This window comes from Paramisgurnus dabryanus, chromosome 10 (assembly GCF_030506205.2).
Source record: "Paramisgurnus dabryanus chromosome 10, PD_genome_1.1, whole genome shotgun sequence".
NCBI classification, from domain to species: Eukaryota; Metazoa; Chordata; class Actinopteri; order Cypriniformes; family Cobitidae; genus Paramisgurnus; species Paramisgurnus dabryanus.
The window spans coordinates 6,049,218-6,067,352 of record NC_133346.1 but is presented as its reverse complement, the minus strand read 5'-3'; the positions used below and the strand labels follow the sequence as shown (position 1 = coordinate 6,067,352).

Here is an 18,135-nt window from a genome sequence, read left to right as displayed (position 1 = left end):
AGATTCGTGCCGCTGTGCCGTTGCGTGTGAGGCTGAACCGAACATGTGGATCAGTCGAATGATATTTCGCCCCACTGCAAACACCCCAATCTACCTCCGCATCCTGCAGTAAAGCCAACGAAAGCTCATCCTAACAACTCTCTGGCATCAGGCCTTAACCACTTGCTCTCTCTCTCCCTTTCTCTCTACAGTATTGCTGAGTGTGCTTCAGGCAAACAGCCAGACGGAAATGAAAAGGGTTGTCGGTGACAATGCCACGCTGCCGTGCCACCATCAGCTGTGGCAAGCCGACATCTCTCTGCTGGACATCGAATGGATGCTGCATAAATCCAGCTCACGGCAGAAAGTGGTAAGAGCCCTCATGATCTCCCGCCGCTGCGACAGCGCGATGCCGTGGCAGAGTCCCTGATCTGCACTGCAGTGCTGTTTTCAACCCTACCCAGTAGTTTTTTTAATGATGGGAAGGGTTATCTGTAGACTGCAGTGTTAAAACTGCTTCAACTGCTCACTTTTAATACTGTATGTCCCTGGTTTGCCTAGTAGCACACCCAACAATTACTTTTATGACCTCATGATGGAATTGGCCGCGGGACAAGTTTTACATTTTAATCTGGCCACGGCTCAAGCCAGTCCCTGAGGGCTTTTCTGACACAATGTAACAGACAAGAGGGGTCAAAACTACACCTTTAGCCAAATGAACTTCCTGCCAGTAATGATGAATAATTTTAACGCTATTTTTCTATGTGACAAAACACTTGATACAACAGGGAGCGCTGGTGCACTTTATGGCAGTCGCAGGATCTGTATGTAAAAGTTTAGCACACTTGTTAGGGCCACTCTCACAAACCCCTTTTGTATCACTAACAATTTAAACTTTCAGCTATGTTTAGGTTTTCAACCAAAAATAAAGCTTTTTTTCGATCATCAACAAATTTTGTCAAATGATTTTAAGACTATGCCGGTTACTAAAAACAGAAAAGCACTGACATATTAGCATAAAACTTGGTTTGTGTATAAAGTGTACAGTAAGTGTATAAAACATATTCAAACTTTTTGGGTATGCTTCATTGGCTAATTCTTATTCCTCCTACAACATTTGTTTGATCACCAAATTGTAACACCTGTGTGACTAATCCTTACAATGTGCCATTAGCTGCGTTTTCATTACAGATTTGCAGAAAACATATGCAATATTTTCTAAATGTCGATAAAAGCTTTTCTGAAATGATGGCGTTTCACCTAACCAATGATATGCGAGTTTTTCCTCTCGTGATAAGTCATTCCAAACATCATGTTAACTGATTTTGGTAGGTTTACCAATATCACATCCACCACAATAGCCATTCTTTTTAACCAAAGGAGACATAGGGGTATTATCCCAACATTAATGCCAAGGAAAGCCTCTAACACTTAGGAGCTGCAATGTATGAGGTGTTTCTCCAAAGTATAAGTACATTATTTTAAATAAAAAGGGTAGGAGCAGTGCCGGCCCGAGCCTCTTAGGAGCCCTAAGCAGAATTTGTTTGGGGCCCTCTTTTCACCAATTTTTTTTGCAAAAAAATAAAAAAATTACAAACATTTCTAAAAAGAACAAAGTTGCACATTAAGTAAGGGCTAAAATTAGCATTAGGTACAGAAATCAAATCAAATGAATCATAACGGCGCATTCACACGGGGCGTAAGCGTTAACGCTTCCCATTAACTTTTAATGGGTGACATCATGAGTTGCCGAACTGAATTGTGGATCCGTCGGCGCCGAGTCAGTGCCGTTGCATGCGGCAGAAGTTGAACATATCTCAACTTTTCAAGCGGCAACGCGTGGGTCAGCCAATCAGATCGGCTTATGCAAATTACCTAGACAGAGCCAGCCAATTACGTTTATTGAAGAATGGAGCATGTGTAGCGGCCACTGTGATTGGCTGTTGGCCACGCTTCAGACAAGCCTTCCGTTAAGCGTTAACGCTTACGCCCCGTGTGAATGCGCCGTAACACTTGTATGTGCCCTGTCAGAACAGAAAGATTTTATGTTCGCTTGCTTTCTGAAACGCGTCTTTCTATGTGTGCACTACTGAGTGCACTTAAACACGTGCGCACACACAGACGGAGGACGAATTACAAATGGCGCAGCATAAAAATTTTACGTTGTTTTTCAGTTGTCTATTCCTCAAATGTATGTTAAGGGACTACAGTATGACACACAGTAGCATTACTCTCTCTAAAGTTTAAATATCAAGAGTTCTGATCTCTGAAGGGCATAGTGAGGATCACGTCTGACTCTGGTGGTGGACCGGACACCTTCAACCGCATGTGCATCCAGAAAGCTGCTCACTTTAGTGCCTTTTTGCGGGTTAAATGGTTTAATGGCGAATTTTCAATGCATGCCAGGTGTTTATATTGCGCATGACTCAAACGTTAGCACTGCAGACACACAGCAGTTGTCTGCAAATCAGATTTTTGTGTCTTGAATTATTCATTTATATTTATTGTTTAAGTTATTTAATTGTTAAAAAAAATGATTGGGGGGCCCCCTGGTGGCCACGGGGCCCCAAGCAGCCGCTTAGTTCACTTATGCCTCGGGTCGGACCTGGGTAGGAGTGTAATCCAAACATTATTAGCAAGAAAAGCCTCTTATAGTTAAGTCAAGTCAAGTCAATTTTATATATATAGGGCTTTTTACAAATGTTTTATTGTTTCAAATCAACTTTACATTATCAAAAGCAGGAGAAAACACAGAAAAATCGGTGGACAACAAAAGTTGCAAAGTACAGTGGCTAAGATTAAACCATACTAGCGAGCATAGTAATAATGTAATGTATAAAAGATAGTTCTAAGTTAAGCCAATGTCAGTTGACTCCGTTGGGCAGTGTTTCCCAATCCTGGTCCTCGAGTACCCCCTTCCAGAAAGTTTTAGATGTCTCCTCATTTAAAGGTGCAGTGTGTAAATTTTAGTGGCATCTAGAGGTTGCGAATTGCAACCAATGGCTCAATTAACTGCTCACCCATCGCATTTAACACGCATAGAGAAGCTACAGTAGCCACCACCAGACAAACTTGTCATCTTCGGAGACAGCTTCATAAAAGTAGTTTGTCCATTAAGGGTTTCTGTGGAAACATGGCCGCACAAAATGGCGACTTCCATGTTAGGGGACCCTCGGTATGTAGATAAAAATGTCTCATTCTAAGGTAATAAAAACATAAGGATTCATTACAAAAGGTCTTTATACACTCCTGATAATATAGTTTTTGTATATTATTTTGCATTTCTGTCAAGAGGTCCTTCTAAACATTACACACTGCACCTTTAAAACACCTGATTTAACTAATCATTCTCCTTCCAGAATGGATAACATGTCTCCCTAACAAGCTGTTGAGTACAATCAGGTGTGTTAGATAAGGAGACATCTATAACTTTCTGGAAGGGGGTACTCAAGAACCAGGATTGGGAAACACTGCCCTAAGGGTTGAAAAAACTCCTAGGAGTTTTTTTAGAACATACCGCGTCATCTTCAAATAATGATTATGTGACTTACGTACATCAGGTGATCTGAAAATGCGAATAAACTTTTTCCATTGCAGTTTTGCGAAATACAGCTTTTCCGAATTGCCTGAAAAACCAACTCATGTGAGCGTAAAAACTATATATGTGAGTTTTTATGAAATTGATGTGTTTGCCCAATTTGAAGGGTAACGGAAACGCAGCTATTGGTGCCATTTTGGCCCCATGGTTGCTATATATTTGCTTTAAACTTGACTGCTTATGAAAATTGGGGAAAAGTCAAGAAACATTAATCAGAGAATAGTCAGTTTCTGGCAAGCAGACTGCATTGCTTTTGTTTGGTTGATTAAAATGAGTATCAGAAAAACCAAAAGACAAATATAAAGAAGCGAAAAAAAAGCCTGATGCAAAATGACATCGAAATTTTGCTCCTGCTGCAGGCACAGATCATGACTCAACCCTAACCTCAGAGTCGCCGAGTGCCCTCGGCTCAACAATTTCACAAGATTAATCTCTCTTTCTCTCCTTCCAGTTGATCACATACTTTGCGGGTCGAATCTACGACCCAAACGAGAGCGAGGCGGGACGGCTGTCCCTGACGGGCGACTACCTGAAGGGCGATGCTTCACTTATGATCAGCGACCTCCTGCTGACCGACTCTGGAGAATACATCTGCAAGGTCAAGAACGGAGGAAAGTACTTCTGGAACACGGTCAAGCTCATCGTTCTCCGTGAGTTTTGGCCCTGCGGCTGGGCTTTAATTAAATCCGCTCGTAGGCCCTAGGAACGATAAAGACATGACAGATTCTGTCACAGAGTAAGGGTCCAAAAATAGCACTAGGATATCGTCTCATAGCGAAGTGCGAAAGTGGCACTACGTTTAACAATAGATTTTGCTGCGTTTTGTTGTGTTTGTTCACTCTCAACAAAGTTTATAGTCTTAGCTACTCATTCAACATGGAAGAATCCACTGCATGACGTGTTAAATAAACCATGCTTGCTGCGTAGAAACATTATCCATCTGCTTTTCTCCGTCGTTTCTTTATTCGCTTGCTATACATAGACACTTAAGTGCACGGCAAATTTACGCAAACATTTGTACAAATGGCTCGCGGCTCTCAAACGACACGTTCGACTCCGAGGGACAAACATTAGCATTCGTCTTGTTCAACACAAAGATAATGGCTTGGCAGCGGAGACAACTGCAGCTTTCTCTGCGCGCTGTAAGTGATCCTGACAGCGTCGGGAGATGGAGGGGACCTGCATCCCACTCGGCGACTGTAATTGCATCCCCCCTTGTGAGTGCCAGTGCAGAATTGTCCTGGCTCAGCAGATAGGGGCGGCAGGAGCAGATGCTGACGGCCGGGGTGGGAAGGAGCGGGGGGTCGAGGACCGAGCGGTGAACGGGTTGTTTTACAGATTCATGATATGGAACTCGGTGGCATCACACTGGGTTCTCAATATGGGGAAAAACTGATTTGCATTGGGAACAATGAAAAGAGGGCAAAAGTGCATTTGTGTGTAATGTTTAAGCGTACTGATCTATCTTTGGCGTATATATGCTGTAGACTACGTACGACACAATAAATTATCATGGCCATTGTTTCCCAGCTGGGCCATGGTCTGTATTGTGCAAGGTCGTTTTTTTCGAGCAATATCAGCTTTAAATAAGTATACAAATAGGAAACATTATGCAAAAATACTGAGTGGGATCAAATTTGTAAATGCAAAGTAAAATAACTGCATGCCATCTTTTATTTCAGTCAGTCATCATATTTCACATCCATTATACTCTTAACCCATACGTATTGTTTGTTCTCCAGTGAAACCGTCCAAACCACGCTGCTGGATGGAGGGTCGTCTGCTGGAAGGAAGTGATGTCAGAATGAGCTGCAAGTCTGAAGATGGATCTGACCCGATAAGCTACAAATGGGAGAGAGTTTTGGACAAGGGAAAATATGCTGGCAAGCTCCCACCCTTGGCTCTCATAGGTGGGCTCATGTCAGACACCTGTTAACATGAATGCCTTGCAATAAATCAGTTGCGATCCTTTGCAAATGAAACCAGGTTGTTCTTGGTGGTTGCTAGGGCATTTTAAGGTAGTTGCTAAGTAATTTTGCACTGTTAAACTCCCTAGCATATTTGCTTACGTTTTATCAATCAGGCATAGAAATGTTGTACTTGTACAGTAATGATACACCGTACCTCAATAAGCCAAATGATATATATGCTATAGTTAAAGGGGCCATGGCATGAAAATCTGACTTTTTCCATTTTTAAGTGCTATGATTGGGTCCCCAGTGCTTCTATCAACCTAGAAAATGTGAAAAAGATCAACCCAGTAACTTAGTTTTGGTAAACCATTCTCTGCAAGCACATGAAAAAATAGGTCGTTTAAATTCGGCTCTCCTTATGATGTCATAAGGAGCTCTTATTATAATAATACCACCCCTTAATCTGCACTATCCAATCACAGCACTGCCATTTAGTGCAGAGAGAAAGAGAGAGAGAGAGAAACTGAGTTTCAATTTCAACAAACCAATATCATTGTGATCAGTGTTTGCACTTCATCCGCTCATTTGCATTTTAAAGGACACACCCAAAACGCCACATTTTTTACACACACCTACAAGATGGCAATGTTAACATGCTATAATAAATTATAACTTCACATATGTGCTCTTGGGACATCAAAGTTAACATCTTAAAAAAGTCTTGTGACATGGCCCCTTTAAATAAAGTGCAATGGTATTACCGGTGTCGACCTTAGTAAGTTAGCATTTACACAAAGATGCTCTGTTGATTGTGACCTGTTGCTTTGGTTTTTAAATGCTAAAGTAATTCGCTTTGCTTTGATCCCTTTATACCGCTGCTCTACTGCAGGAAAAAAGCGCAGCGTTAAGTTGATCTCGCAAGCATGGGGAGTAAATCATGTGGACGTCTCCTCTCTGGAGGAGGAGAAAATAGATGAAGACACTAGAGGGCCAATTTAACACTGCAAGCATTCTCAAATTAAATTTACACCAATCCCATCAGCAGTTTTCACCCCGCATGCTTCACTACCTCCTCAATTAGCCCCTCTTATGAGATCGAATAGGAGATATGAGTTATGTGAAAGTAATGTACGCTGTACTCTTCGGCTGGCAAAAGTATTCAACACTTATTATTGTCATTTCATATATGAGGTTTGAACAGTGGCGGCCAGTGACTTCTTTTTTCGAGGGAAGTTCATCACAACTTGTATGTAGCCCGTTATGTGTGTGGTTTGTAATTTCAAAATATGTGTTTGGCGCGTCGAGTGGACCTACGTGCATCACTTGTCTTATCAAAATAAGTGCTTGCTGAAGATGCGTCTAAAGGGTTTATGATAAATGAGACGCTCGCGTTTGCCAGATACTCAAATAATCTCATGCGTAATCAGAGTTTACTGTTAAGGGAGTGTCTTGCGTATATTTTGTGAACGTGAGCGTCTCTTTTATCATAAATGGTTTGATGCGTGTGCAGCAGGCACTTATTTTGACAAAACACGTGATGCACATGGTTCACAAGATGCAACAAACACATTTTAAAAAAAAAACACAAGCAACACTCATGACACTTCGAACACTTATTTTGAATTTGCGCCGCCGCCGTGTTTGAATAAGTACTTACTTATAAACGTATATCCGTGTAAAATATTGACACATCAAATAATGTGTAACTTTGTGATTTTCAGATCTCAAAAACCCTGAGATTGTGACCCTGAGAAATCTGTCCAGGGAAAGTGCAGGTGTCTATAAATGCACCGCCAGCAATGATGTCGGGGAGGAGAGCTGTACTCTAGAGGTCAAAGTTCACTGTAAGTGTCTATGGCTGTTTTATTAATATTGATACAACACATACAACACTCTAAACAATGCAGCAATAGTACACAGCTGGCAACAATAAATGTTTCAAAAAGTGGTATGCAACATTATTGCCAGTTTACGTTATTACATTGTAATGATATCTAGTTGTTGAGCCATAACTGTTTATTTTGTCCAATTTTCTAAAAGTACAAACAAGCCAATATGTGTCAGTTGTAAGTCACAAACAAGCTTGCATTTAAAATTGCTTCTCATAAATACAGCACACTGGAAATGAAGTGGAGTGCAATGCATTTTGGGATACAGTATACTGCAGATATATTATGAAGTGTACAGTAGTGGGTCATTGCATAAATACATAAAAAGCATGCATACCTGCAAAAATAGTACTGTATGAGTGATATGATGGCACTGTCTGGATTATACCCACTGTGTGTGTGTGTGTGTGTGTGTGTGTGTGTGTGTGTGTGTGTGTGTGTGTGTGTGTGTGTGTGTGTGTGTGTGTGTGTGTGTGTGTGTGTGTGTGTGTGTGTGTGTGTGTGTGTGTGTTATAGGGCTAAGGCATTCTGATACAAACATGATGATGAAAATGTTCATGCTAATTATATTTCTTATGCATGTATTGTTTGTTTTGCTTCGTCGTCTTTCTTCAGTTCACCATTACTGTCAACATAATTCATTGCTTTATCACTAACCAGCAACCTGTTGTGCTGAGCATTGCAATCCTTCAGCATCTTCAGCATAGTGTGCACTGATTTTATTCCTTTCTCCAAACCCTTCTCAAGCAAGACTGCTGCATAATTAAATATCAGACGATGGAATTAGAAGAAATAATTAATAATGTGACTGTAACTCGAAATTTACTCAGGCAAAAAATGGCATATTATTAAAAGACGAGAGTGGGTGCGGTAGTTTGATTAATGTTTGTCTGTTTGCTGGAGTATTCTTATGGTGAAATACAGTACACTCCTTCAGGTATCTGCAATGCAGAGGGAGTTGCTTCTTAGTGGTTGTTTGTTGGGCTGTTTTGAGCATGACATCTTTATTTTGCGTTTCTCTGTGTTTAAAATATAGCGTGCATATCTGAATTGTATGTGTCTTGCTTGTTTATAGAATAAAATAAAATATGCCTTATTCATTCCAAAACAAGGCTGTGATCTATGGGCGTCCAGAGCGTGCGCTTTAAACCTATTGTTTTGTACCGGGATGCTGGTCATTCAGCCATCGAAACACAGAAAATACATCATTTTACAAATTTCCACAGGACAAAGAACCTCGGAAATCATGGATTGTTAAAATGAGAAGGGACATATGGCCTAATTTTAAGATAAGAGGAGCGCAATCTGTAAATAAAATCTGTTTTGTTATTAGCCTGTTGTAAGCATGCTTATCTTTCTTATACGTTCGCTGTGCCTAAATGGTGCAATAGGTATACATTTTATGTAGGATGTAAAGTGCACTTTACATCCAGACTAGGTGTACACCCAGCTGGGCATTTGTCAGTGCTATTGTATCTGGTTACCAAATATATAAGGTGTCTTATTCTGTTATGTAGATTTGTCTTAGATGCCTCTTTTGCTTAGAAATGTATTTGCATACCTAAACATGCTGGACAGTTACAGTCAAACAAAGCCATCTTTATCTAATACTTGCATTAAGTACCACTAACTAGAATACTTAGTTATGAAATAGAAACAGTTGTGATGTTGCCGCTGTTTTACAGACATCCGGGGAATGGGCGTAGTGGCTGGCGCCGTGGTGGGCGTGTCCTTTGGTGTGCTCCTTATCATCCTCATCATCTGGCTTGTTTTCCGCAAAAAGGAGAAAAAGAAATATGAAGAGGAGGAGGCGCCCAATGAAATAAGGTAAACAAACAGAAAATAGTCTACAGGCCAACAACAGAACGATACCGAAGTCCTTTTATCTCTTTTCCCGCTAGCGTTTTTCAAAACAGTTGCCACCCAGCACCAGTATTTCTTTTTTATGATTTTCACAAAAGTTTAATGCCTTCCAGAAAATTTTCTTCTTTAAATATTAAATGAAAGAACAGACCATCTACTTAAAAAAAACAGTTTCATCCAATCTTCATTTGTTCTCATTTTATCACCTGTCAAATATGGATAGGTTTCTTCAAAAATACAAAATTACAATAAAAGCTGAGATAGCATTTTTGTCAATTTTTCAATTAATTGGACTTTTGTTAGAGATCAAATTTAGAACGATAATCAAAACATACATAACGTTTTTATTGTTTTTGGACCAGTGGATGCTTTAGTGTTTTATAAGTTGTGTTAGAGCACCACCTGGTGGATAATAGCGGAAATATGGATTGCCGTAAAAACTTGTTTTCTCTTAAATGTTTTCTCTTAATTGACAAGATAACTCGTCAATGGCGGGGAAAGAGTTAAGGAAGTCATGCCATTAGGCAGCGATGTTTGCAATGCCTTCAGGCAGTTATTTTAGTCCTATCTACTTAAATGGGAAAGGACGAATATCTAAATAATTGATTAAACCTGATCAACTGTACCATAACTTTGGTTTTTTAAGCTCAAATTGCTCAACTGCCTTTCAGGCATCAAAATCGCGTCTACCGCGCCTAGTTTGCCGCTTGAACAGTTGCAAATACATTTGCACGTCTAGAGCAAAGTATAAGTTCAAACTTTTTAACTCGGGCGTCAGCAAAATGCACAAAAAGAACCATTCGCGCGTACCGTGCACAACGCTCAATTCGCGTCAACTAGACGCGCGAATGAGGCGGAAATGCGTCTCTTCCGCACCCCGCCAAATGCCTCATCCGCGCCGCGGGACCTCCAGACGTGCGTCAACGTGTCTTCACATTGACTTAACATTGAAATCTCGCGCTTCACGCCTTTACCGCGGTTGGTGTAAACGCAGCATTAACCGATTAATGATTGGTTCTTTTAACTAAAATGCGGGAGTTTAGTCACCAGAGTGGCCATATTGAGCATTGCTTTGTCCCTTGTTCATAATAATAGCAATGGTTAATCGTTTTATATCCAATACCTTAACAAAACACGCACACCCTGGCCACCATCAGTATGTTTATGTGTACTTCTTGAGAGTTAATCCCATGCTCTGCCTTTTAAAATAAAGGAAAACATTTGTTGATTAAGTGATTTTGTGTAATCTCACAATTTTTTTCTCTCTCTGTATTCCAGGGAGGATGCTGAGGCTCCCAAGGCCAAACTGGTGAAGCCCAATTCGCTGTCGTCTTCCCGGTCCGGTAGTTCTCGCTCTGGGGCGTCTTCCACTCAGTCTATGGTGCACAACAGCGTCCCCCGTGCCCCAAGGCCTCGACCGCCTGCGGTAACTGCTGTTAAGGAGGGTGAACAGCTTGAAAATTTTCCTCAGGTACCACCGGCATATAACCACGTGGTCCCGAAACTCGCAGAGCCTGGCAACAGCCCCAAACCCAGCCCGGCAAAGCTCAACCCGGGGAACCTGGCAAGGATGGGCGCCACACCTGTGATGATTCCTGCCCAAACCAAGGCATTCCAGACTGTTTAGGAATACCTGCAGAAACACACACACAAATAAATACACACAACTGCGGTAAAAAGAGACATCACCTCTCTGATCTGATTGTTCTGAAGTTCTCATTTAAAAGTCTCGCAGAGAGGATCAGACCATCTGAGGAAATAGCAAAACCTTTATTTTGGAAAGCAGTTTTTTGCACCTTATTTTTTGTGCAGTGGACCTGAAGTGGGAGTTAGGGTGAGCGGTGTCTTGTTATGTTAGATTTGAACGAAAGAGACAGAAACACAGCACTGCCTTTACAAAGACAGACAACCCATCTTCCTGACTACAGACTTACTGTCCGCTCCGACAGCTTCAGAACTGAAGGAAAATCGTGCACTAGACGACTCTTTCCAGAACCCGCTCATGTGTGCCCACAAGGATTCACACATGTCACTCATTTCCTCAGCCAATCAGCTTTTGCCAGGCAACCCTGTGGGCATCACACCTTAACAGCCAATGGCAGGTGACCTGCTGGGCACAGACGCTACAATTGGCTTAAAGGGATAGTTTACCCCAAAATGAAAATTTTGTCATCATTTACTCACCCTCATGTTGTTCTAAACCTGTATGATTTTTTTATTTTAATAAACATAAAAGATGATAAATGTGATAACCACACCATTGACTTCCATAGTATTTGTTGGAATACAATGGGTACCATCCACTGTGTGCTAACCATCATTTATAAAAAAAAAATAATTTGTGTTATGTAGAACAAAAGAAACTCACACAGGTTTAGAACAACATGAGGGTGAGTAAATGATGACAGAATTTTTAATTTTTGGGTGAACTATCCCTTAATAAATCCTTAATAAACCAAAGCAGTGGCATGCTTGTGAGGTCACACTGATAAAGCTCCGCCCACTTAAAGTCCTGCATTAATATAGTTTCTGCAATCAGCAAGTTGTACGCTGTCCACAGTATCTCAATAGTGAGATAATATTGTCTCAGACTGTATTTATCAGATCTGTTTTAACTAAAAGCGCACACTGTCTGTTCATTTGCATTTAAAGGTACAGACTTTAAAACCCACCCAAATAGGGGCATTTGGACATGCTATAATAAATGATCTGTGGGGTATTTTGAGCTGAAACTTCACAGACACATTCTGGGCACACCTGAGACGTATATTACATTTTGTAAAAAAAACATAATAGGGGCCCTTTAATAGACATTAATAAGAATTCAATATAAATATTTAGTTAAAGTATCAAGCTGTATCGAAATGCGTGTCATTTCCTTTAAAACATTTATTAGCAGATGTTTATTTATGATAATATAAACATTAGCGTCAGAAATGGGGTCGATACTGTCAACTGGGAAATGGTTTGGATGGGTTTGGTTTTTGGTATTTGCAATTGAAATCATATCTCTGGATGGTGTTTCCCATTGGAGGCAAGTTAGATGAGCCAAGCTTTTCAGCTCTGGTATGAATCGCCTCATTTTCAACATGTCTGAATGATTGAAACGAAACCGAACGATCAGGCCCAGGTGAAATCTCTGCACGCAGAACTTCACAAAAAAGCTTCACAAAAAATGGACTGCCTGTAATTAAAAAAGTTAGGCACATCCACACTGTAAAAAAATACTTTGCTACCTTAAAAGTTTTTGTTAAATCAACTCAGATTAAAGTTATGTCAACAGAGATGAGTTGTCAAAACGTATAAAATATAGTTAAGAGTTGGATCCGATGATGTAGTGGACAGTGTTCCGATGGTGCAGATGCACTTCCGCCAATCCGAGTTCGAATCCCGGCTCGACCTCCTTTGCCGATCCCATACCACTCTCTCCACCCTGTACTTTCCTGTCACCTCGTAGTTACTTTCTATCAAATAAAGGAAAAATTGGCCAGAAAAAAAAAATATATATATAGTTAAGAGAAAAGTCAACTTAATTTTATAAGTTATAACAACTCGCCTGCAGTTATAACAACTCATCTCTAGTCAAGATAAATAATAGTAAGTTGAAATGACTTGTAAATCCGAGTTGATTCAACAAAAAATTTTAAAGCAGCAAAGTATTTTTTTCAGTGCAGTGCACCGTCTGTTTGTTTATTGAGAAATTTGTCTTGCTACAAATAAGAATGTAGTACTTTCAGCTAACACATTCAAATTAAAACAATAAAAATGTAAGCCTGTCTGTGAAATCCGAGGATAGGTTGCATAATCTAGTTCTGAGATTTGGAGCATCAAAGTTTGATATCAATCATTGATTTCACGTGAATTTCAACTTTATTCAGTCAATATTAAAGATGTCAAGGTTATATTTTCACAGAAAGCTCTTTACATTTTATGTAGAAAACCATAAATCACAAAAAATGTTTTTGCCTGGGTCTGCAAATGACTTGAATGTGTTCAATATTATATATATGTGTTTTTTTTTTTTGCCTTTTTCTTAAATATTACATTATTGTACCTGCAGTAGATTAGAAGTTACTCCAAGACTGATTTATTTTAAACCCAGCGATCTTTTATCAGGTCACTTATATGCCACTTCTAATACATTTTCTCTATTTTTTACTCTCTCATATTTTAATACAGTTGAATGACTACAGTTGTGCACACGAACAGCTGTGTTTTCTGACTACATTTATAAACAGCAGGGACGTGACATTGGTTCCTTCCTCAAAGAGACAGTCATGTTTTTATTTCTTCAGAACGAATTAGATGGCTGAACAAGATGCCAGAACATATTCAAAGTGACAGGTCATGTTGGCAATGCCTTTAAGGACAGAACAGTGTTGTTTTCTTAGATAAACTGGAAATATCCATACTGCATGCATGGAAAAGACTCCATTGCCTTTTTATGCCCGGAAAGGCAGAGGAACCAAAGCCTGGCCTTATTTATCGAAATCCTTCAAGAAGATCAATAACTCTTAGGACCGGTAAACGAAGAATGCACACTCACAAAAGCTGTCACTGGGGTGGTACTTTTTCAAAGAGTACACATAATGAGTGCATATTGGTACCTCAAAGGTATGTACTTAAATGGTACCTTTTTAAAAGGTATCTCCAAGTGACAGCTTTTGTCCCTTTTTCTTAACAGTGCAGGTTTCATTGATTTAGCTTCAACTCACCGCCTAGTCGATTCTTCGGCTATACAGTCTCTTTCACGGAGGGTACAGTACAATAATATTAGTCCTTCCTCGCTACCCGCTGTTCTTGTACGGCTGAGTCTGCTGTTAATATGTGCTGAGACGCATGGTTTAGCCGAGTTTGTGTTTGGTCAGTTACAGCTGAACAGTTTAAATGCTGAGCTCTAATGTTAAACCCCCTGCATACAGTTGCTTGAGAGAATGTGCATCTAAACACTATTGGCAATGGACCTGCATGACACCGATAGCTAGAGAAAGACGAGTATTTTGGCTAAATGCTTATATCAGTACGTTATATTCTAAAAGTTATGTAATAAAAAGGGTTTTGGTTGTGTAAATAAGGGAGTTTTTTATCCAATAAATAACATTGAATGAAGTTACTGTCAAGGCTGTCCAGAGCTGTGCTCTTTGTAGTTGAGTCTGGTCAGTCTGATGTACTGAGACCGCATGATGAGTAAGGAAACCACCTGTATTTTTGTAAATGTTACTGGCTTTCTTTGATTTGTCAAAATACAAGGCCTTGTACATATTTCCCTCCTTCATTTCAAATGTATATTTGTACAGTGTCTTAATGAATTTCCTTTGCTTTGTAATAAAGCATATAATGGCAAGCCAATGAAGACATTGCTCTTTTGTTTCTATAGCTCAACTTGCGCACTAAGTTACACAAATGCGGATTTAAAATATTTAAGCAAGTTGTCTTTTAGTTCCCACAACATGGATCTAACTTTTGATGACATCATTCTGCACTTCACTATCTCATCAGATACCAGGTAAACTGAACATCACTGGCTATTTCAAAAGAAGAGGGGCCGCTTAATATGTCCTCTAGAACAAAGCTACACATTTCATGGCACAACACAGGGTTTTTAAATATATGTAATTTGCTTAATTTGTAGCATTTTTGTACAAGTGGGGCCCTTTTAAAAAAATGTACAGCAAGATATTTTTGGAAAAAATCAATTTCTTGTATAATGGCATTCATCTATTTAAGACGCATGTTCTCCAAAATGTAAAAGAGTCAAGTCAATTAAGCATCTGGACTTCTCCGGCATGTAGTGAGCTAAGAATAATAAAAAGAGTTAATTATTCATTTCTTAATCCTTCCATTGTAGTGTAATTGTTCTTTCACTCTCATTGTGATTCAGTTCAGCATCCACCCAGACAAATGATTAACACAGACTGTGGGTACCTTACTGTGTTGTACAAGCTGCTTAGCACAGAAGATTGACCCAAATATAGCATACAAAAGAAATATGATCCATTTTCTCAGACATTTGCCTACCTACTCTGTCTGAGATATTTTGCCGAAATGTTGAATCCCTTTGCGCCCCTTTTGATCATCTCTTGGCAGAGGTTTGGGATGCTGAATAAAAGTCACAGTGCAATCGTGGCCTCTAGTGGACGATGTCTGCACTTACAGGAGACTGCTTCTCAATAAACCATGTGCTGTGAAAATCAACACTCTTTTATTCAAAGCCATTCACAGAAGTGAGGAAAACAACTAAGATATTTATCAATGTTTCAGTAATGGCTATTCTCTGTAAGAAGAGAAAGATGTAGTTGTTTTATTTTTTATTAAAATATTCTGGCCTAATCACTAAAGGGATCCACTCAGTAAATAATGTATTAAAAATGCTTAATAAATTTAAAGAAAAAAAATCAGAGCGTTATAGAAAAGCCCATTTAAATTAAATATAGTTAAAGGTTAATAAATTAAAGTCCAACAGAGATAACAGTAAATTAAATGTTGTTTTATAACTAGACACAGCACCTGTGTAAAGACACATGTCTGATTTTAGGAAAACATCCGAAATTTTAACTGAATTTAAACAAGACAAATTTGCGTTTACATGGCAAGTAATTAGGCGTGTTTCATCAAAATACCGCGAGAGTGATTAAAAGCATTCTGCTCCATATGGTTTCTCGAATCGCTCTCGCGGTACTTTGATGTCATTCGTCTGTCATTCAGCGCGGTGCCGCATCAAGTCAAACGCAGCGAGACTCAAAGCTTGTTCGACTTCTTCATGCGGCGCTGCAAGAACCGACAGCCAGATGACGTCAAAGTACCGCGAGAATGATCCGAGAAATCATACGAAGTGTAATTTCGTCTCGCTCTCGCGGCACTTTAGGCTTGTTTGAGATGAGCAAATTCTGCGCAGAATCGATCACCGGTGATCAGCGCAAGATGCATTCCGGTTAGAAAAGTGTCCGACTTACGTCCGACTTGCTCTGATGTCACGCTGACGTGTACAAAATAACTCTCGCGATGGAGAGGCGGGCTCGTCGGATTCTACAGCCGAGCGCAGTTGCTCTCCACCGACTGCGTTGACGAAAAGCACGATGGGAAAAGACTTGCTGACGACATAGCTTAATGCTGATTTGCCCGGGAATGTCAGCTGATGACTTTTTAATTCTAAAAACTCCACTTCCTGCAGTAGTTTTTATATTTATTCAACTTGTTCTTGACTTATGACATTTATATTATTAATAAATTCCTTTAAACTTTTATATTGGTGTTGTATTATTTGTACAGTGTGCTGTTTATATTTCACACAGAAACGAATTTGTATTACGTCTAGACTTAGATTACATCCTAACATTTACTAAGAAGCCTTTTCCAATAATGAACAGTTCAGCTTTGTTGATTCTCCTTATAAACATCTTAATGTAAATGCATTTGTTGGTTTTTCAGTTGCATCTATTTAATCCGCGATAAAATACGCGAACGCGATCTCTTCCATTGCTGACGTTTGCAGTCAACAACACTGCGAGATTCATGAAGCGTCCGGCTTGCCTCCACTTTTTTTACTCCTCCCCTCACTGCAGCCGGCTACTCTCGCCTATATTTCAGGCGAGGCAAGCTGCATCTCAAACAAGCCTTTTGTCATATCTGTTCGAGCGGCGCCGCACGAAGTCGAACAAGCCAAGTCTCGCGCCTTCAGTCACCTGAAAAACGTTACGAACTGCTTTTTGTATCTATTAAACAGGCGATAAATCTTAACTGGTCCAATAGTCTACACTTTGGGTTCTACTCAAACAAACCTTTCAAAAACGACAATGGTAACCATTTATGCTAATCTACTACTGAAATAACCATACAATAACCATTAGAGAACGTTCTGTACAAATTATTCATGGGTTATTTAAAAAATAACCACCATGCAACGTTATGGGAATGTTAATTTATGGTTAATAAAAATAGCCATTAGAGAACGTTCTGTATAAGTTATTTTTAGGTTATTTAAAAATAACCACCCTGCAACGTTATGGGAACGTTATTGTATGGTTCCAAAAAAAAAAAAAAAACATTAGAAAACGTTTTGTATAAGTTATGTTCAAAATAACCACCATTTATGGTTGCAAAAATAAAACATAAAAAGAACGTTCCCAGAACGTTATTTGCCCCCCCAAAAAACTAAAAACTAACGTGAGGGGAACGTTCTGTGTAGCTGGGATTACGGAAAGTGTGAAACTGATTAGCTACATCCAAAATGACGAAGAACAGCATATATTGTATCACTAATCGGACAAAGATGTTAGTATGCGGTAAGTAAAACAAATAAAATATTATTTTGTTTGGTTTACTCATTCACACGCTGCCGTTCAATTATAATCGATCATAATTTCTCACGAGGTAACTTGAGGAGTCACGTTTAGATATCAGATATATCCACTGTCACTTCTCGTTTCTCAACCCCTGCAGTCCAGCCCATGTCCACATCCACAGACGGCACATCCTGTCCTGAGTCCTGAGCAGAACTTCTCACGGGACATCAGTAACCTTTTTACTATCACAGCAGAGGAAAATGGCTTGTACCACAGGCGGACAGATCATACCGCAGTTAAACGTGGAGGAGGCGGAGGACAGCAGTCCGTCCAGGAGCATCTCCTCGCGGCGGACTAAATGCTCCTTCTCCCCCTTCAGTGCTCGGAAACATCAGAGGTAAGGGATCGGATCCAGTGCGATGCTCCAGATTATGAATATGCGGTGAAATCAGGTAAATTCATTAATATGGGTGACATACAGCATTTTGTTAGCTGTGATTACGTTTAGTGAAACATCTCATATTTAACGTTTTGACGTCAGCTTGTTCATCACCTGAAAACTTCATCCACAAATGTACAGAGACTTTTTTCGTCACATGACATGAAATCCA

At 39.8% G+C, this 18,135-nt stretch overlaps 2 protein-coding genes across 2 annotated transcripts in view; both read left to right on the top strand.

Annotated features, from left to right (window-relative positions):
- clmpa (CXADR like membrane protein a) overlaps nt 1-14,586 on the top strand; it is a 74,597-nt gene extending 60,011 nt beyond the window's left edge. Inside the window, exons 2-7 of the mRNA XM_065261264.2 lie at nt 192-349; nt 4,029-4,227; nt 5,320-5,487; nt 7,212-7,334; nt 9,065-9,206; nt 10,521-14,586. Of these exons, the coding sequence (XP_065117336.1) occupies nt 192-349; nt 4,029-4,227; nt 5,320-5,487; nt 7,212-7,334; nt 9,065-9,206; nt 10,521-10,869 (1,139 nt within the window). The 3' untranslated portion in view covers nt 10,870-14,586. The remainder of the gene's footprint in view (nt 1-191; nt 350-4,028; nt 4,228-5,319; nt 5,488-7,211; nt 7,335-9,064; nt 9,207-10,520) is intronic.
- Nucleotides 14,587-17,676: 3,090 nt separating this feature from the next.
- The window catches only part of gramd1ba (GRAM domain containing 1Ba), a 69,228-nt gene continuing 68,769 nt past the window's right edge, over nt 17,677-18,135 (top strand). The window contains exon 1 of the mRNA XM_065261322.2: nt 17,677-17,921. Within this exon, the coding sequence (XP_065117394.1) occupies nt 17,785-17,921 (137 nt within the window). The 5' untranslated portion in view covers nt 17,677-17,784. The remainder of the gene's footprint in view (nt 17,922-18,135) is intronic.